This window comes from Neolamprologus multifasciatus, chromosome 11 (assembly GCF_963576455.1).
Source record: "Neolamprologus multifasciatus chromosome 11, fNeoMul1.2, whole genome shotgun sequence".
Classification (NCBI taxonomy): Eukaryota; Metazoa; Chordata; class Actinopteri; order Cichliformes; family Cichlidae; genus Neolamprologus; species Neolamprologus multifasciatus.
This window is the reverse complement of record NC_140449.1, coordinates 12935347-12956832: the sequence shown is the minus strand read 5'-3', so window position 1 is coordinate 12956832 and position 21486 is coordinate 12935347. Positions and strand designations below refer to the sequence as shown.

At 40.2% G+C, this 21486-nt stretch overlaps 1 protein-coding gene and 2 long non-coding RNA genes across 3 annotated transcripts in view; 1 reads left to right on the top strand and 2 right to left on the bottom strand.

The window, feature by feature from the left end:
- Positions 1–12: 12 nt before the first annotated feature.
- LOC146507949 (fucolectin-3-like) lies at positions 13–3833 on the bottom strand. Its single transcript, XM_085176047.1, has 5 exons — positions 3713–3833; positions 3576–3599; positions 1794–2088; positions 940–1088; positions 13–762 (listed from the first exon to the last, which is right to left on the bottom strand). Exons 1-5 carry the CDS (start codon positions 3744–3746, stop codon positions 416–418), a joined length of 849 nt encoding a protein of 282 aa, XP_085032173.1. The 5' UTR covers positions 3747–3833; the 3' UTR covers positions 13–415.
- Positions 3834–3844: 11 nt separating this feature from the next.
- LOC146507946 (uncharacterized) overlaps positions 3845–21486 on the top strand; it is a 34347-nt gene continuing 16705 nt past the window's right edge. Inside the window, exon 1 of the long non-coding RNA XR_014876657.1 lies at positions 3845–4256. This is a non-coding gene — a long non-coding RNA (uncharacterized LOC146507946). The remainder of the gene's footprint in view (positions 4257–21486) is intronic.
- LOC146507948 (uncharacterized) lies at positions 12449–16677 on the bottom strand. Its single transcript, XR_014876656.1, has 2 exons — positions 16039–16677; positions 12449–14796 (listed from the first exon to the last, which is right to left on the bottom strand). It is a non-coding gene; the product is annotated as an uncharacterized LOC146507948 (long non-coding RNA).

Genomic DNA, 21486 nt, shown 5'->3' with positions numbered 1-21486 from the left:
GAATGAATTGACAAACATTTGTGCTCCATTTGCAGTTTTATTTTTACAACAGGTTCACACATGACAGACATGAATAAATCATGTTTTAAATTAAGGGAAAAAATAGCTCTAATTATCGCTTTTCACATAATCATCATATCAAAATACATGCAGCAGAAGCTTGTCCTAAATGTAACTTCAGACACACAAAGGAGGCAGTGAAGACAGTTAAGTAGGCTGTAGAAGATTGTTAAAAAATAAACAATAACATGTTTATAATAGAAAAGTTCTGCTTAATTTCACCACTGTTTATCTTCCTGCTACACTGAGCCTGAACCCATCACCTTTGATTTATTAGAGGAAAGTTTGCTACAACCCAACAAGCCACTACTGACACCTGTCTAACTGAATAAACAAAACCAATCCATGGATCTTCTTACACTGCACAGATGAAATTATATTTATCATAAACAGACTTCTTGTACCACAAATGGTTCCCACTTGTATTCATGGCACCGTTCATGCCGCAGACTGCTGTTCTTGTGTCGTCTGGAGCCCACTGATCAAAAAATACACACTGATCGTTGACCCAGATCCAGAAGCCGAAACCACAGATGTAGTGAAGATCCAACCAGACAAAGGGAGTGTCAGCCTTCTGAGCCTCCAACCCAACCCAGCCCTGAGTCTCTTCATCAAGGATGGAAACCAGATCCATGTGTTCCTCTCTGCAGTGGTACAGGGCGTCTGCCCATGTCTTGTTCTCTTTAATCAGTTTAAAGGGCTTTGAAAGGAAAAACATCAAAAACATGAAACTTAGAAGCATCAAACCAAACAGTGTTTCTGAGTGTCTAACATGCTGCGTTGATTCAAGCACATAATTCTTACTGTCAACATTTACACATTTATATTGACTCTACTGACTGACCAGTTAACTTAGTGGGTAAGAATGTTTTATTGTACCTTTTTTTATGCCTTTTATCGTCACCTCACACAGAATTAAAAACCCTGTTGTGTTTTTGTACACAGTTACATAACGCCCCCGCTTTGGTCCATTTTCACAGTTAAATGTTTTATTTTCTCCTCTAGTAGTTGTGTTGATTGTTGCACACCTGTGATAAAAGACAAAAGGTTGGACAGATGTACAGAAAGAGTTTCTGGCTCTGTTTGATTAAATCATGCTGTAAACAGTGGAGACAGTCGAACAGCTGGATAATAAATGTGAGCTGCTGTCTGAGAACATTTTAAAAAGAAGGAAAACACCTACAAATAAACAACAAAGGAAAATGAGAATAAATAAAGATTTTATATTCTTCACATATACTTGATTATTACCCAAAACTACATCACACCATATTAGACCTCCTATTTCATCTGATACAGGGCTATCTGTATTACTGGGTTTAAAGACATTTAAGTGTTTGGTTGAATTTTATGTTTGACAACATTTTTCTCTATTCAGTTCTTGTTTTCTCACTTTAATGTGATAGAAAATGTTGAAAATATTTTCCTCATTTGCTTTTGTTTTGCTTGTCTGCAGGTGTTTTCTAACTTGTACATCATCAGCCTCTCAGTATATCAGCTGTGACATCTATCATTTACATTCAATCAGCAAAATCAAACCACAGAGGTTTCTCTACAGTCACTGTGACATACAAATTTCACTACAAGCATTACAATCAAAGTGTTTTAGAACCAGAAAAAACTCCAATATTTTGTTCTTGGTTATTAAAATCCTTGAAATTATTCATGGACACCATCTAAAAATATTGGACTGACTGAGAACAGAATGATTCAAAGTAAGATGAAGGTATTACTCAGTGGTGTCAGCAGCATTTCTCTCAGATGAGTTCCCGATGAGGATCCGAGCGCCTCTTAGATCAATATTGTATTGATTTGTGTTGTAAATTGTGATGCAGGAAATTTCAAATAGACCCAATAAGTCAACTTTCCACCAGGAGTTGGTCTCTTGTGCAGTGTGAGCAGATATCAAGATATTCCCATCCAAAGCTCTGTCAGCACTGAATTTGAAACCATGCTGATCTGTGTAGACTGAAGACTGAAATGCCACTTTGTCATCCAGTTTGATAGTTTCCCAGCCTGGACTACATCCTGATGATGTAACAGAAAGTAAAGTTAAAAAATAAAAAAAAGCAATGTCAGTGGTAATAATACTTCAGAAATGGGCAATAGAAAATGGTCAGTGACTATGCAATCCCCAAAATTTGCTAGCATGATGTCAAGGCAGAATGGGTACAAGCAACTTTTTTTTTTGCCGATGCCATGATGCTGCCTTGACCATATCAAAAACCGCTACTGCACACACACACACATGCAGATTATTCCCAAGCAGCATCACTACATTATATTCCAGTTAATGTTGAATAGTTATGCCGTTAGCCAGTGTTGGGGAGTAACGGAATACATGTACCGCCGTTACGTATTTAAAATACAAAATATGAGTAACTATATTCCGTTACAGTTACCGTTTAAAAAGGTGGTATTTAGAATACAGTTACTTTGTTGAAATAAATGGATTACACGACGGTATTTTCCTGTTTCATATTGTCACGGGTCAGGACTGTTTGGGTTTTGTTTGACAGCTACGTTCTGTTGTTCCAGGCGGCAGCATTAAGGTTGCCATGGTTACAGGGCGACGCACGCTCTCTCTGACTGTGTGTTTCCTGGGTGAGAAAGCGCCTTTTTGTTGTTGTTGTTGTGCTAAGCTAATAGGCAGAATGCTACAGGCATAGCCCTAAAGAATGTAGCATCATAGGCAGTGTAGTCCGTGCTGCAGGGAGAATGGACTGCCATAGCCCGGCACTCACAGACACATAACGGGTATGATACTCGTTATTTGTCTGTGAGCGCGAGTAGGGAGAAGAGGGAGAATTGAAAAGTACGAGTTGTCATCGAGCAGAAACGGGAGCTGGAAGCATGTAAATATAATAATAACCACTGCAGCCAAGAAGAGTGCCTGACGAGCCCAGTTGTAAGTAAGCTATTAAGACTCGACTGTACACCGTGTTCGTGTTTTCCTCCGAAACAATAAGTTCCGTTGCAGCAGCCTTTCAACGCCTCTCTCTGTCGCAAACTTGACCCAGACAACAAAGTAAAGCTATTTTTCGGCTACGAACCCCACACGGAACCCGACGTATTAGCCAGAGGTCCCTTTACTACGGTTCGGAACCTTCCCAACACTGCCTTTAGCGAATAAAAATTCATCAGAATTAATGAAATTTTATAATTTGACTCTAAAAACATCCCGAAGGATGACCCAGTTTAATATAATCCACTCACACCCACACACCAATGACTGCATGTTTATAATCACAGGGATCATGTATCCTAATAAAAGAATTCAATATAAATTTAAATTTATAGCATATATTTATACAGATATTTGTAATATTGCTTTGGTCCAACAGAAAATCCCCACATGAAACATTTTTCCACAGATGCGACGTCTACTGTGATGCATAAATTAATGAATTGAAAAATAGAATATTATTTCCTTTATAAATGAGTATATTCAGAACAGAAGTACCATCATACTTTTCGATATAACCTGAAGAAACTGATTAGAAATGCACTCTTACCTGGATCCTGTTGAGTTGATCTTCCTGTGAAGTGTCAGAGAACGATGTAAGAATGAGTGAATTACTACTTTTTCATTCTTTATAACGATCATTGAAACATCACTGTGCCAGGCTGGAACATCAAATGATCCACTTACCAATCAAAGTGATGAACAACAGACTCCACAGCATCTTTACTTTAGACTCTTTGCACAAATGTGTCCTCTAATAAGAGAAAGAAAAGACTTCTACCCTCACTCTAGAGTTTTCTGTAGACACACTGATGTTGATATGATCCCCCGCTCTGAGTCAGAACTGGATTTGTGTTTCTGTCACTTCCCTCATAGCTGCCAACATGAAAATATTCATTTCTCCTGTTTACACTCAGAGTGAGGCTTTTACGTTCAGTAGGCAAAGCATTCCCAGACTTTTACATCTGATTTGCAGATGTGAACATAGCGTGATTGTTATGATCACCATGTTCATCCTACACTGTGTGTCTATCCAAGTAGCAGTACAAGCATGTAACATGTAACTTTCTAAATACAGTGTGAGGATTAGAGATATATTTTACTGCTATTGTTAATAATCATCATCATTACAATTGCACTAATAACATAATCTACAGCATTGATATTGCATTCAGATGTTTAAACATATTGGTACCCAATTAGCCTTTATTACAGGTGCAGTGATAACCACGTTAAACTGTTGAGTTGAATCAATAATCTTAAATGCTTCTGAATGCTTGTTATAATCTTAAATGTGTACGTGCTGGCCTTCTGTCTGGTGGAAAAGGTTACAAGTTAGTGGGTGAGGTGAGAGGTGAAACTGAGTGCATTTCATGCTGACACACACTCACACAGTAGATAGACTCATTTATAGGTGAGAGGTTAGTCATGTTTGCTTGCAAATGCAAAATTGTCTCTGCAAAAAGAGGAACAGTTTCTTGCTTTCTCTGCAAAAAGAGGAACAGTTTCTTGCAGGGTGTGGGTCTGGTGTTCCAGACGAGAAGTGAAAGTCAGAAGGCTGACAGGAAGCATCCGCCGTGGAGACGGAGACAATGTTATTTTTAAACTGTGTTAAGAGTCATTGTGATTTTGAATCCTATCTATGTATGACCTGTATCTGAGTGACGTTTAAGGGGCGTCAGTAAATTTAAGCCCAGAAGGTATAAAACACCTGCTTATGCTCTGTAAGTCGGGGATCGGCGCTGTCTGCGTACAGCGGCGGTCTCCCCACGCATGTCATTAAAATCATCGTTTGACTCCACCCGGCCGGATCAGTGTTGTTATTTTGAAAGTAGATTACCTGCTGTACCCCTCCTCAATATTGAACCCAACAACAGAAAGTTACATGTTTTTGAAACTAGATGCTAAGTGGGAGATGAAGAACAAGAAATTGTTTATTGCTAAAGCAAAACTTGTCACAGACCACCAGGGGGCTCCACTCACACCCAGCGACAAGGGTAATGTTTTCGGGTTGTTGGAGGTTTTTGCCACCTTGTGAGTTGAGTTGTGTGAAGCCCAAATTAAAGTTGGAGTAACATATTAAACCCGATTCTTTTATCCCCTGAACTGAACAGAGAAAACCCGACTCAGTGTGGTCAAAATAATTATTATTTTTATTCAAGAATTATTTCCGAAAAGGGATGTGCTCAGGCAAAATTCTGAGCAAATCTAAAGCATTACAAGCCAAATGCGTATAATATAGTTCTGTCATACGTCACACACAGTTTTGATCAAAACAACTCTGCAGTACCCTCTGCCTAGTTTCACTTCCTGTCTACTTGTTCCTTTGCAACGGTGCACAAAGCGTGCAGAGTTTCCTGTCTTACACAGTACTCTGTGACCTTTAGCTCACATTATAACTCAAACTGGCCTCTATAAAACAATATAAACCAAAAATAAGCACTAAGAATATATATTTACATTTCCCCCTTTTGGTCTTTCCTAAAGAAAGACGACATAATTCCTGATTTATCCCATTAAGTTTACTTGCATGTGAGAATGATAGCTGAGAATTTAACCAAAGAAATCACACTAAACAAAATGAAACCTTTCCCAACCATATATGTCATCCGTCCCCTCAATGGGTTGTGTATTTTCATTGTTCCCTTATTATTGTGGCCTAATTACTTCTATCCACAACAAATAAATCAAACAAATAAGTCAAGCTGTCTTACCTTACTCCCTACACCCCCTTTTCACCCAGCATCCCAGTTTAAACCCACTTCTGACTTTCCTCACTGCTCACGGTAAAATCCAAACAGATATAATTAGCTTTTCCTAGTAAAAAGGTCCTAGATTACTTTTGTCAATCTGTGGAAACAGTCTCTATAGAGTTAACCCGTTTCCTCTTTAAAATTACTCCTGGTTTCTAAGCACACAACTTACAGTTCACTTAATTGTCCCTTTGTCCCCCTTTAACGGGTAGACCATATCCGGCATGACCACTGTGTTTGGGCAATTGACATAACATAAAAATCATATAAACTATTACTAAAGCTACTCCTCCCATTACTCTTCATTACTTTGTGCTCACACTATAACCTCTGTCTAACGAGCTTTTGACCTTCTATACAATCTAAACAACTAATTTTCTGGAACGGGCGATTCTCTGAGCTCTATGGTTCTTTTTGGTCCCCCTCTCTTGGCCAGATCCGTTCAGTCTGGTGCTTCCTGGATTCTCGCCAACCCCTTCGTGGTTTTGCTGTGGTTCTGGAATCTGCTCCTTCTTCTGTAAAGGACAGAAAAGGCAAACAGCTCTCTCTGCGACGCCTCAATAATCTAATATGTTCATCCATTGTTCTTTCAGTTATTCAAAGAAATCAAACAGAAATCAAACATTTTCAATCTTAACATCTTCCCTTTTTTCACAAAAGCATGTTTCATTCTGCCTGCTGTCCCACAGTTTCCCCCTCAGTGTGGTACTCAGCTTCTCAGGAACACAGGCATTTTATCTTCTACACAGGATTCATTTTATTTCAATCAGTTAAGCTTAAACATGAAAACAATTATTTATGCGTAAGTTTTACCGTACCTAAATTATCAAAGACCCAAAAAGTCATACACTGATCATATAATCCATTGTTTCAAATTAAACCTAAAATTCCCCCTTTTTGACACATTCTCATGTGTCAAAGAATGAAAAGGCTTCACCGCATCTAGGGAATTAAAAGAAAAAGGTTAGTCATATTATTTCTCAGAACACCTCAGCAATTCTCCTCTTGAGTATATTTGCTCCAGACCTGCAAACCTGTGTTAAGAAATGAAATCAGTTTTGATTATCATGTCAAATCTGTTGAACTCCTGGCTCCACCCAGAGCCTGCATCTGCAGAACTACCTAGAAACAAAACACGTGTGTTAACATGAACTTCACATTTGAAAACTCCATTTTTATTTTTATTTATTTATTTATTACTTTGTTCTTGTTTTCCTGCAATACCAAGTCCTATTGCATGCTCCTACCGGTTGTGCTCTCTTTTTTAATAATTTACTATTTTAAAGGAAAAAAACCTCGGTCACTTGGACCAGTGTTTGTTATTCCATAACTGTATTTTGAATTTGACAAATCTACCCTTCCTCTATGTAACTCATAAATATCGTTTTGGTTCTGACTATTTTCCTCTATAAAATTTAATTGACTTCTACAGTAGCCATCTTTTGTTAATGGTAACCTGAGTGATATCAAACATTTTCCTAAAGCAAACATCAGCAACCCAAAATTAGCAACCAAAGGATTAAGTCTTTGGCTCCACACTCTCATATGAACCTACAGTCTCCCCCTCCGGTCTCTCTTATCCTCCTGCTCCTGCCAAAAGCAAAACAAAGCAAAGCATCCATCCTTTTCTTACCGACATGGTGAATTGTTTGTCAACATTTACTCATCCTAACGTTGGTCCGGTCTTTGTCTCAGTGTCAAGTCAGTCAACACTTTAGTCCCCATCGTCAGTCCAGTCACACGCATTCATGCACACGCACTCACCCGCATTCACACGAGATATTGCTGATAATAGAGTCCTGCGTGCAACCTATTCCAGTCTCCATCACCAGCAAGGTCACGTCATCATTTTTAAAAGAATAAACAATTGTTTATGATTTTGGATTGGATTGACTCGCTGCAATCCTTTTAGACAGGGACTCACACTCTGATCGGGTCCCCACAAGCAGCCTTCTTCTCAGTCCATTGTAATCTGGAAAAGCTCACCTTATATTTGCTCAAAAAAAATGTTTTACAGCGCTGCTAATTCAATCTTGCAGGCCTCTTCACTCAAACAATCTGTGGCTGTTAACCAAGGTCCCAAGTCTTGCAAGTGGCTAACTGAGATACCCTGACGCTGCAGGACCTTGCCACGCGTCTGCAGCAAACCGGGGGTTCTCCCCCCCTGAACTTGTGTGCACTCCTAGGGATCGCCCTCCCCGTCCTAACCACCAGTCCTCTAACCACCAGTTTACTGATGTCCAGTCCCAGCCTTCTGACCAAAAGGGACTCCAACCCTGAAACAAATGCCCAATTACCTACACTAATCTCTTTTCTCTTGGCTGAGACAACACAATTAACACACAACACAAATTCACCCCAACATTAACAACAATAAACTTTCATCAAATATTTCCCCAGACTTTACTTTTATTGTCACAAATTATCCCAAAATCACCACGGACATGTCACCAGAAAATCTACTGAACAGATTTTATCATTTAGTTTAATTTCACCACTACTGAGCCAAATTAACGGTTAAGATCGTCAACTCGGTGAACAGATAATTTAGAATTCATCCAATATGCACACTTTGCTTTTTTTAACAGGTGGTGCTTATCTTTAAATCTTATTGGACCGGTTCTCTGTTCGCCTCATTTCACGATCCCACCTTGGGCCAAATTTGTCCTCTCCATTGTAAAGGGAACCAGGCAGAAACACCAAATATTAAACCCGATTCTTTTATCCCCTGAACTGAACAGAGAAAACCCGACTCAGTGTGGTCAAAAATAATTATTATTTTTATTCAAGCATTACTTTCCGGAAAGGGATGTGCTCAGGCAAAATTCTGAGCAAATCTAAAGCATTACAAGCCAAATGCGTATAATATAGTTCTGTCATACGTCACACAGTTTTGATCAAAACAACTCTGCAGTACCCTCTGCCTAGTTTCACTTCCTGTCTACCCGTTCTTTTGCAACGGTGCACAAAGTGTGCAGAGTTTCCTGTCTTACACAGTACTCTGTGACCTTTAGCTCACATTATAACTCAAAGTGGCCTCTATAAAACAATATAAACAAAAATAAGCACTAAGAATATATATTTATTCCGTAACAAACACTATGGCATCATTTTTGTGCCTCTATTCTGAGCGCACTTAAAAATAATAAAAAAAAAAAACACTAATTAAAAATTGCAAGCATAAATGTTGCATTTTGAGGAGAAAATTATTTTGAGCAAAGAGAAGTTTAATTTGAGCAAACAAAATTCACTTCAACAAAATTCAATTCATTAATGAATGCGCCCCAATGCTAGGCGATCAATAAATGCGGTTTTCTATGCGCTTGCCTGCCACACTGACCTTTTTCCAGAGGGAAAATTTATTCTTTCCGTAAACCTGAAAATGCTCTTGCTTTTCCGGACAGCTTGAGTTAATATGAAGTTCACAGACAGCAATTCGGGGAATAAGACTAGTATTCCTATGGCATTTAAGTACTCTATATATTCTCCAAATTAAGGGTACCTTGCTGATGCTAAGTTGTAACGGAACTTAATGGTGCACAAATAATAAGGAATGACTTAAATGTTCCCCCAGGGCTCTAGATTGCGACCAATTTGATCGCAAATGCGACCAAATTTTTCAGTGGTGCGACTAAAAAAATAATAATAATTTGGTCGCACCTGTGCTGTGCGACCAACTGTTCGGGTAACAAAACAAAACAAAAATCTCTGCAACTCTCCGTGTGGTCAACAACAGACACCCATTATGCCCCTATCGTGGACTAAACCAATCAGAGATAGTCAGGGGCGGGACCTATCTGATTAGCCGTGGTCCAGTTGAAAGTGCAGGTGGAAGAGAGAGGTGAGTAGCTTGAATAAAGCGATATCAATTCATTAACGGATTCCACACAAAGACGTAAACACAGAGCGGACCCGACGCATCAGAATCAGCTTAGTCTTTCTCGGCTTTCTCACCCAACGGCCCGTACACGGACACGCTGTTGGAGCTCAGTGAATCTGATGCGTCGGGTCCGCTCTGTGTTTACGTCTTTTTGCGCTGATTCTGAGCTGCAGGTTTTGTCTCTCTCCAACCAAAATTCGCCGAGCCAGCAGCAAAAGAAGCAACAAACTACGCTTCACATTTGATCAATGTCGTCATGAATTCCCTCTGAGTTTTGCCGTTTTGCTTCCACCACGATAAAAAAAAAAAAAAAAAAAAAAAAAATCACACTTCATGCACAGCTCTCTCTCTCTCTCTGTACTTCAAGAACAGTTTCCCGTCTCAAATCTCTGTTTTCTGCATTATTCATTCGCTTATTACCCACCAGTCTACCATTGTTTACAGCGCTGTCTTTTTCTTTTTTCACTTAAATGACCTCGGACAAGAAAGCCTAATTTCTGCTGTTCAATACTGAAGAAATTTAAACTTCTTAAAATTATGCAAAATTGCAGAATATTACAGAATATTTTAAGGTTATCTGCTATAAAAAGCCAGACCAGGAAAATCTCCTTCATGTTTTTCTGTGTTTTATTCTCAGTTACTTTCACACAAAGGCATCTGCTGTGATGTTCACAATTCTGATGAAGTCTCACATGTATCAGTAATTCAATTCAATTTTATTTATATAGCGCCAAATCACAACAAAAGTGATTTGGCGCTTTTGTTGGCGCTTCATAGATACAGAGAAAAACCCAACAATCATATGACCCCCTATGAGCAAGCACTTTGGCGACAGTGGGAAGGAAAAACTCCCTTTTAACAGGAAGAAACCTCCGGCAGAACCAGGCTCAGGGAGGGGCGGCCATCTGCTGCGACCGGTTGGGGTGAGAGAAGGAAGACAGGATAAAAGACATGCTGTGGAAGAGAGACAGAGATTAATAACAGATATGATTCAATACAGTACTGATAAATGATCAGAATTATAATATTTCTGACTGTCTGAGGCTAAATTGAATCGAATCAGGACTTTGAGAACCGGAATCGAATGGATTATAGAAATCAGTGATGATACCCAGCCCTAGTGAGCAGCCTAGGCCTGAGAGAAGTGGATGTAGCTGGGGGTAATAAGAAATGATGAAAAGAACTATTGATAACTTTTTTGTTAAGTTAAGGCCTGATCCGTCTGAAATTCATAGCCAGTGCTCTGACACGGTGCCATCAATCTTTGAATGCTGAAAAAGCACAGTGTATCCAGGAAACACATTATATAATAATGGATTGGATTTATATAGCGCTTTTCAAGGCACCCAAAGCGCTTTACAATGCCACTATTCATTCACTCTCGCATTCACACACTGGTGGAGGCAGCTACAGTTGTAGCCACAGCTGCCCTGGGGCAGAATGACAGAAGCGAGGCTGCCATATCACGCCATCGGCCCCTCTGGCCAACACCAGTAGGCAGTAGGGTAAAGTATCTTGCCCAAGGACACAACGACCAGGACAGAGAGCCCGGGTATCGAACCGGCGACCTTCCGGTTACAGATGTGCTTCCCAACCCCCTGAGCCGCTGCAATAAATGCACTTCCCAAGTGTTCCCTCTCCCAATGCCTTTCAGCAACAGACAGCAGCAAGCAGGTCGTCAGAGGTGGCCAAGTTGATGATTAAGTTTAACATTTTCTACAATATTGACAAAGCACTTTAAGCACAAGTTTGTTAGTTAATAATTTAGAAATGAATATTGTCTGTATGGACTTCTCTCCCCCAAAGAAAGTGCACATGTAAAACTGCGGTGTTAAGCGATGCGGTTGAAAAATTTGAGTGTGCCTAACTTTTGTGCCGGTACGCCTAAATTTTTAAAGTTAGGTGTACCGGTGCGCCTATGTCAAAAAGTTAGTCTAGAGCCCTGTCCCCGCTCTCTTATTTATTTCTTTGTTTTGGACTATAGAAGCAAAACGAGTTTAAGTTAGAAATATAAATTGATAACCAGGTTGGTTTGTTTTTCCAATAGCGTGCAGGTTATGGAGGGGAATTTTGTTTTGGGTTTTTTTTTCTGTTTTTGCCTCTCTGTCAGTGACTCTAACTCTGTTTCACAAGACCTGATCTCTTTTTTCCTTATGGATCGTAGGATTGGCTTATTTGGGGAGGGAAGGTGGGGGTTAGGGGTTTCTTCCCCTTTTCTTTTTATTATGCAAGGCTGCTCTTTCTTTTGTTTAGCTCTTTTTTGTTAATTACAATGTAATAAAATTCACCCACATTTCTTTTTATGAAAGCATATGTTTGCTCTTGTTTAGTAATGCACTTCCAGAAATGATGTCTTACACAGCATGTTACAAAAAAAATGCTTTCGTGTTGATATGACTGACCTCAAAATAATTTTCTTCATCAAAGGGCTAAATAATGTTGTAAAGACAAAAAAAAAAAAAAAACCCTCTTTCATTCTTAAAAAAGGGGGAAAAAAAACTAAATTGCTCTACTATCAGAAACTCATCTAAGCAATTTGGGACACTCAAAATTAGAGAGAAGTTGAAAAAGAGAAAAGGAGTGTCCATCCTTATTCATCTTATTCATCTACCTTTAACCATAGAAAAAGTTATAAAACACAACAAAGGATGTTACATTCGTATTTGGAGAATCTATTTCTATAGCATGTGTTTATGGTCCAAATTCTGAATATGCCTTTTTTCCCCCAACCTCCTAACCTGTCATCATCCTGGGTCACTGACCCAGCGGTGTGAGTTTATTGTTATTACTTTCTAGTTTCTTCTGATTTTGTTCTTATGGTTTGATTCTTGTGTTTAGTGTTTTATTATTCCTACCCGTGTTCTCCCCCTGTGCTCTGTTGATATCCTTGAGTTTGTGTTGTACGTGTCCATTATCTGATCACTCATTGGTAAGTATAACTATTCACCCAACTTATTTTGACCGTAATTCACACTGATGGAGGATGAATAAGTAGTCCTGTATTTACTGAGTACATCACTAAACAGTGGAATGCTTTTATGGCCACTAAAAAAGCGAAAGTAGTTAGTCTATCTTACTGTGGGAAACTGCCAAAGCCTGTCTTAGGGGTAGTATTGTATCATATACCACAGCGCAAAAAAAGGCATCAATGAAAGAACAACTCGATCACACAATACAAAAACTGGAAGTACAGTTTAAAAATCACTAGGTCCAAAACTATATTGAACTTAGAAGCAGCCTGCTCAGTTTTAAACCAATTCTTGTCCTTTAGCGGGCGACCAGCGGCGGTGGTCGGCCGCGCAACCAGTACGCTGCTGTAGGTGCCGCAGGTTCTCCTGCTTGACCAACGATTATCTTCCACGCTTTTTGATCTAAGGCGATGGTTCTTGCCTGCTCGAGGTCAAGTCGAAGGGCCGTCAAATCATCCTGGATTTGTTTCATCCATGTCTTTTTTGGTGCATTTCGATGCACCCTCCAATCGGTGGGGCGGGTCAACCAGAGTAGGCCATGGGGGAAGCGGCTCTGGTCCATTCGACAAATGTGGCCAAACCAACGGAGTCGGCGGCGCTGGATTAGGTTGCCAATCATCGGTTGGCTGCTGCAGCTGGTGAGGATGGTGTCATTCGAATGACGGTCGCGAAGGGAGACGCAGAGAACGCATCTAAGGCAACGCATTTGGAAAACTTCGAGCTTGCTCAGGTCGTGTTTGAGCATTGTCCACGTCTCCGCGCTGCAAAGTAGAATGGGCAGGATCAGGGTTCACGGCGGATCTTTGTCACCAATGAGATGTTGTTCTTCTTCCAAACGCACCAGCGCAGGGAAGCGAACGCTGCCGCTGCCTGCCCAATTCTGGAGCGTATCTCCACTGATGATGCCACTTTCTTCTCCTCGACGAGGGACCCCAGATATTTAAATTGTTGGACTTGTTTGATCTGCACACCGTCGAGGTGGACGATCGCTGGTGAGCCATCGGTGGTTAGGACTTTGGTCTCGTTGAGATTCCATTGGTTTCGAGCCAAGTTTCCCCACAAATGATCCACTTACCAATCAAAGTGATGAACAACAGACTCCACAGCATCTTTACTTTAGACTCTTTGCACAAATGTGTCCTCTAATAAGAGAAAGAAAAGACTTCTACCCTCACTCTGTAGTCACACTGATGTTGATATGATCCCCTCTCTGAGTCAGAGCTGAATTTGTGTTTCTGTCACTTCCCTCATAGCTGCCAACATGAAAATATTCATTTCTCCTGTTTACACTCAGAGTGAGGCTGTTATGTTCAGTAGGCAAAGCATTCCCAGACTTTTACATCTCATTTGCAGACGTGAACATACCATGATTGTTATAATCACCATGTTCAACTTACATTGTGTGTGCATCCAAGTAGCAGCACAAGCAAATACTTTAGTATACCAGGAAATTTACTTCACCAGTGGAGGCTGTGTGAATAAGATATATTCAGTGACATTTGGTGTACTTTAAAGAAAAAGAGCCATTATTAACAGTCAGTCATTCATTAATAAGCTGCCGAGGAAAAAACCTTTACAAGTCCATCATTGTGTCTACTTTCTGCTCTGCATTTAGTCGGGACTTCATGTTTCATGCAGAATTATTTAGAGCAAAGTGCTTCTCACACTGCAAGTATTTGTGTGTGCATGAGGGTGGGAATGCATGTTTGTGTCTGTGTGTGCGTGTATCTCTGTCTATATCTGTCAGTCCCCCCCCCCCCCCCCAGGTGTGGGGGCCAATCTCCCCCCACCACACTGGATGGTTGATGCCATGAGACGTCGGTGGTTCTGTGTCCGGGGCTGGGAGCACAGGTATGTACTGGCTCACTCTCCGTGGCTCAGTCGGGCCCATTCCGGAAGGTGACGGGTCCTCAGACCTCGGGTGGCTGAGCCCAGGCTCTGCCACAGCTGGCTGCCAGCACAGCCTGCGGGCACGTCACCGCAGTCCCCTGTACCTTCTGCACCATAGCTGATTTGTGACCCCCGTCTGGGGTTCGTCTCAGCTCTTTCAAGGTGGGTGGTGCGACTACCCCTCTGGTGGTCCTCCTTCGCTCTCACACTCTGGGGGAGCCTCTAGATGTCTAGAGCCTGGATCTCTTCCTCACCTGCTTCATGTCCTGGGGGGCATGTCTATAGGTGTGGGAAACGCACTTGTTGGAAGCCACAAACACGCTCATGCACACAGGTGCTCACAGATACACACTATATCTCTATCTATCTAGGCAGCTCTAAATAAAGAGCTACCTAGATCACTTAAAATACACAATTGAAAGCATGTGTGTATTGTTTGTGTATTTACACACAAGCACTCATATGTATTCAAATAATTTAAAAAAAAAAAAAGTTCATTTACCTCTTACTACCACACACCAAAACCGGTCGTTAGTACTTCCTGGCTTGTGTTGCCACTAGGTAACAAAAGCTCAACACTGCGCCTAGCATCCTGCTGGAGCACTTCTGTTGTGGTTTGTGCGCGCTTCGGAGTTTGTGCGCGCTTCGGAGTTTGTGCGCGCTTCGGAGTTTGTGCGCGCTTCGGAGTTTGTGTAATAAAAAAATCCTATAATACAAAAACCAACTATTTAAATTTTCAGCTTTTTCCATTTAAACAAATTTAAAGTGAAACAACACAAAACACTACAAACCACAACACAATTAAATATAAATTAAAACATGAAAAAAAATAAGATGCACATTCTCTGTCATATGGGCCTGCATGAATAAACTTTCTGAATCCTTTATTATCCCCAACTGAAAATAGTTGTGGATGATTACTATACCTTTCTAATGTGACGTTGTTGTCCCTGGCTCTGTTCCTGTGCTACTGCAAGCATAACTACCAAGCAAGCCCCTCCCCCCTCTTCCCAGCCCAAAGCACAAGGCTCGCATGCGGAGTGAAGCGCAAAAAAGGGCGAGAGAAGGAAAAAAACAAAACACAAAAAACCCACGGATCCAAAGAGTCGGTTCTAAGAGCCGTTTCGTTCGCGATCGACACATCACTAGTGTTAGGTCAGTTTGTGAGTTGAGTTGCATCTACTTTGTTTAAGTTTCTGGAAATTACTTTTTGTAGAGTTATATTTAGTTGACCTCTTTTGTTGAGTATATAATATTTTCGCACATAAAACACAATAAGATATTCTGGCAAGGGACAACAATTATTAAAATAGAACTAAAGAACAATATAAAATGTTACTACATAAAGTCCGCTAAAACTAAAAGTCCTAATAAATGGTCCGTTAAAATCGGACGCTGCTGTTTTCCCTATCTCCACCAGGTCTCACCAGCCGTCACTGAGGGACAGCAGGAGGAAAACGGCAGTCACGTTCCTTGTAAATGACCGGAACGCCTTTTAATCATTAGATGGGCGAGACTTACCCCGCGAGGGCAGAGCTCCGAACTCTACCGGTGCTATCCTAGGCCCAAGCGCGCGTCATGTGTCTCGCCCGACATCCGGCGTACTTCTGCCCGTCCCCCAGCTGCGAATCTCCCGCACCGCTGCACAATATTCCCAGTTGCCTCTCTGCAACCAACTCGATAGCGCCTTCAAGCTTCCCTCGAGAACATCCTCCGATCTCTCGGTTTCTATCGCCGCCGCCTGCCACCAGCTACTTTGCCAATCCCTCGCTCTGTCCTGCCAGGTCTCTGTGACCTGCCGGGTGTGTGCAATTAGTGATCAGGAGGGGCTGGAGTCTCTCCAGGACAAGTTAATATATACAATAAAAACATGCAATAAAATCATAAGAAACACTGTACACAAAACACTGTACATTATTAAAAAATTAAAACTAATAAAACACAGCAACACATGCAAAATAAAAACACTTAGTTAAACTTGTCCATTCCACGCCGTGACAATTATTTTTAGCTTTGTTTGGCTGCTAAAATAAAAAATTTAACAAAACCCATCTTAAAGAATTTTTTTCCTATGTCCTCTATCCCGTTGCTGCCTGGTCCCTCACATGGACCATGGCAAAGCCATAATGATCCACTTGGAAAAATTAATCCATTTGGCTTTTTTTTGGGGGGGGGGGGGGGGGGGGGGTTCAGACAATAATTCTGATTGCTACAGCACGAAGGGGACAGGGACAAAGAAAAGAAAAAAGTGCTTCTCACACGTTTGGATCTTTTGATCCAAATTTATTGGGTTTGTCCTCCAACATAGTTTTCAGTCATGTGACCGACATGACCGATAGTGGACGGTAGTGCTGCAGGACAAAAGTGTTGCTACTGGATCATCTATCCAAGGAGGAAAAACAAAGACATCAAGAGAAACTATAATTTTCTGGGACTTGTGATTCATATGTTGCCATATTCAGCTTTATTTAAATTCCTGAAAGTGACGTCTGTCCCAGAGCTCCAGTTCAGTGACATCTATTTGTATCTTGCAGAGGTTCCCTCACCTCTAACTAACTGCTGCCAGGATGAAAACTCACTGAAACAATAAGCAGGGAGTACTGAACCCAAATACCAATGAAATAGGATGATTTGGTTTCAGTCTCAGGTCTGTCACTGTGCTCATGTGTAAAAGAGCGTGAAGGAGTTGTACTGATAAAGCACACAGCTCGGTGAACATGGTGGTGTGTAGAGCCTAATTTGTGAACAAGGAGACAATATTAAACCTCATCTGGTAGTTCATTGCTTTGAGCAGAAGGTGGCGCTGCTGCATAAAATAAGGACCTGAGATTCAAACATGAAGCAGCTCCTGAGCTCAGAACTGCTTCTAGATCCGTTTTAACACATGAATCAGCCTTCAGAAGTGATAACAGGTCCACTACAGACTAACAAGTTTATCTACAATAACACAGCATATATTAGTACACTAACATTTTATTACCTGCATGTGTCCATGTCTAAAAATATTTATGATGCAGGTTGATAACTGCTGAAGTATTTTTTGCTGGGGGGAAACATATACGAGCCCCCCTGGGTCCTTCACACAAATGCACCCTGGTCATGGATGTGTAACACTCAGCTTTGTAGTGTGTCTTTACAAAAACATGACGCTCTAAAGAGCTCACTGAATTGGAGTATGGTACTGTAAAAGGATACCACCACTGCAATGAGTGAGTTTGTGAAATTCTTTCCCACCTAGATAGTATCTGAGTATTTTTATTTTCTTTTTCTTTTAGAATGAGGTGCTCTGATTTTCATGTTTGCTATTGCATAAGAGCTGTCTTTTATTCCAGTCATCTAACCAAAATGTTTTATATGAAAGTAAGTTTTCCATCCAGTAATAAATCTAAACCATATAAGTTTGATGCTGGACTTTCACTGAGAGAACTGAGGTTTGCTTAAAAAAACAAAAATCCAGGGAGAAAAAATGGAAAGTTATTAAATCAAATATATCTGCAATATATCTCTGATAGGTTTTAGATGGAGACTAAAACTATTTTCTTTGAGCATTTGGTTTCTAAATATTTCAGATTTTATTCAAAAGACATTCAAAAATGTTTTGCACTTTTTTTTCCTGAAGATGGCAGCACAGGCTGTGAAAATGATCTCAGATTTGAAATTTCTTCATGCTGTTGTTGTGATATTAAAAAATTAAACACTGGTTACAATTCATTCAAATCACAGTAACTGGTTCTTCCATTTTAGAAAGAATAGCTGCTGGTTGGTCATTTTAAATATTAAAGCAACACCTTGAAAGTCTATCCTGTCCTCAGTGGAGGCAAACTGAAGACCAAGCTTTGCCTCATCTACACCGAGGAAGTGTTCAGAGCCTGCTGTGGTGCTGTAGACCTGCTCCAGCTGAACAACCCAGGGGAAGTCTTTTCAGAGACTGTCACTCTCCCAATGATCCCATCACCACAGCCATGACTAGAGCAGAAGTTGAGCCTTAGAGCAAATGAGGACGTTTCTAAGAAACACAGTGATTCAGAGGAGACTGAATATGCTAGCCATGCCTCAGTGGAAAGGAGGCTGGTGTAGTGTTGCAGAAACAGCAGTAATGTGAGTATTATTCATTTAGTATGTAGTAAGTATTCATTTAGTATTCAGTATGTATTTCTTCATCTTTTCCACAGCTACACATGCCACTGATTTACACTAACACCCTGACTGACTCTCACTATTTACTCATCTCTTCTTATTACGTGTTAAAATACCATCTTGAACTGAGCATTATCTCTAGTCTTTGCCATGGCAGAGGGCAGTAAAATAAGGAATGACTGTTATGAACCACATAACAGGAGGGTGCAAAATGTTAGCATGCAGGGCAAACATGGAACATCACAACTGAGTGGCTGGCATAGTTCAGAGGAAGATTTGTGCCGAGTATGGCCTGGAAGTCCCAAAGTCAAAATGGGAGACATCCCCAAGGGTGCTCGAGAATGACCGAACTAAGATCCTGTGGGACTTCCAGACACAGACGGACAAACTGGTGATGGCTAACCAACCAGACATACTAGTGGTGGATTGCACCACTAAAGGCACACCGTGGGTCGTTAGTGACCTTTTATTGTGATGTTCTAATTTTATTCCAAACCTTAATTTTTCTTGGATACATCCTTCCTGATATTGACCCCTTGTTCTGTTTATTCTGGGCTCGTTCCTGTAAGATCTTTGGACTGGAAGTTTGTATGGGTAGGATAAAGGCCTTGGCGTGTATTGACTACTACACTGATAACATCTTCCCCTCCTAAAACTACAAACTTCTAAATTTTGGAAGCACTGACTTGAGATTTGTGTGACTGAAATCTCCGGCAATAATAAACAGTCCATCGGGGTGTTAGTTCTGGAGCTCACTGATCGCCCCGTACAGCTCACACATTCAGAGCACCTCCGTAGTATTAGCGCTGGGTGGGATGTACACTGCTGTGATGAGCACAGCGGTGAATTCCCGAGGTAGATAAAAAGGTCTGCATCTAAGAGTCATAAACTCTACCAATGAGCAGAAACTAGCACATTTGATCACTACACTGATAAAATCTTCCCCTCCTAAAACTACAAACTTCTAAAAAAAAACAACTATCACAGCCACTACAGACAGAAGACTGGATTTTATTTGGAGTTAGATTTTGTGCAATTTGCAAAGTAAATTGTGCGCCACAGATTTTTGAATTCGCTTCTGTGTGACTCATTTAACTATTCTCTTTCTCTTTTCCTGTTCTCATTTACATAACCTGTATTAAAAAAAAAAACTGTGTTAAAACACAGTTTAGTAAATTAAGACGCAAATTTTGTAGTCTGTATTCTGCACATTATAGTTTTAACATGGTGGACATCCGGCACCACACTATTAAGGATGCTAGAGTAAGATTGTTCTAATAAATGCACGGCTTTTCTTTTTCTAGCTCCTTATCACTTCTCCCACCAACCTTTGATTCTGACCTTGATAAAAACATCATCAAGGTTAAGCAAAAAAGAGGTTGGGAAAAAAAGATAGGAAGTACATTTGAACACACCCAAGGTAAAGAAGGAAGAGGAAACGGGTGGGAGCACAGCTGAAAATGTAAAAATAAATGGTAAGACTGGAGAAAAGCTCCACCATCTGGCCGAGGTGTTTGCATGTTCTGTCTGTGTTTGCGTGGAATCTCTCCAGGGTAGTCTGGCTTCCTCCTAAAGTCAAACACATGCATTTAGCAGGGTTAGGTTAACTGGTGATTCGAAATGAGCGATTGGTGTGAGTGTGAGAGTGAACAGCTATCAGGAACATCACTGATGAATACTTGATAAAAGAGGAGGAAACGGATCATACCCAAATCTAAATGATATATGTAATGTTTCCAAACTGTTAAAATGTGTATTGTTTGCTGATGATACCATTCTGTATTGCTCAGGTAAAAACCTAGAACAGCTTCTGACTACAGTTCAAAAGGAGTTAAATATATTAAAAAACTGGTTTGATATAAATAAGTTATCGTTAAATATAAACAAAACAAAATGTATTATTTTTGGCACTAGATAAATGAAAAATTTATCTAAAATCAGGGTTAATGGAATTGAAATTGAAAGAGTGTACGAAAATAAACTTCTTGGAGTGATAATTGATGATAAACTTAGCTGGAAGTCTAATATAAACCATTTTGTGAAAACAAAAATGTCAAAACCCATTGCTATTCTCTACAAAACAAAGAATGTCTTGAACAAGAAACCATTACACATGCTTTATTGTTCTCTGTTGCTTCCATATATGACTTATAGAGCCTTTCTCAATTCTCGAGTATGTGAGTCCGTACTCGCGTTCTCGGCGAGTCGAGACGAGAAAATCTAGGGACCAAGAATAAGTCTGATTACACAAAGAGGAAGATGTATATGAAATAATATAAACCCTAAGACATTTTTTAATTGTCTAGATTTAAAGAAAACAAACTCAAAAGTCCAAAAATCTCAAAACTGCTCTTTAAACAGACCCAGTTCCACAACAAAAACATAATAAAAGGCAAACATACGAGAGAGAGTTTAATAATTTTTCATATGCAGTAGAGGTACATGAACACACAGAGAGTGAAGAAGAAAGGCTCAGTATATCATGGGATGTCCCCGTGGGAAGTTTAGTATTTACATGTGACGTACAGAATGTAAATACAAAGGTTACAGTCACATGCTGTATCTTGTCCTGATGAAATACAACAATGGGAAAATGTTATATTTTTGATAACCTGCTGAATAAAAGTACAACAGAGTTCATTTAACATGGTAATAAAAAAATAAAACTACTCTTGACTCTCATGTGTACCAAGTAATTTTTTCAGTATTATTTTATTTTTCATTTTTTGTCATTCCGCCTGCCTGTGCCATGCCATCTTCTGTATTTAGAACAAAATACAAAAAATCTTAACATTTAACTTTATTCAATTCAATTCAGTTTTATTTATATAG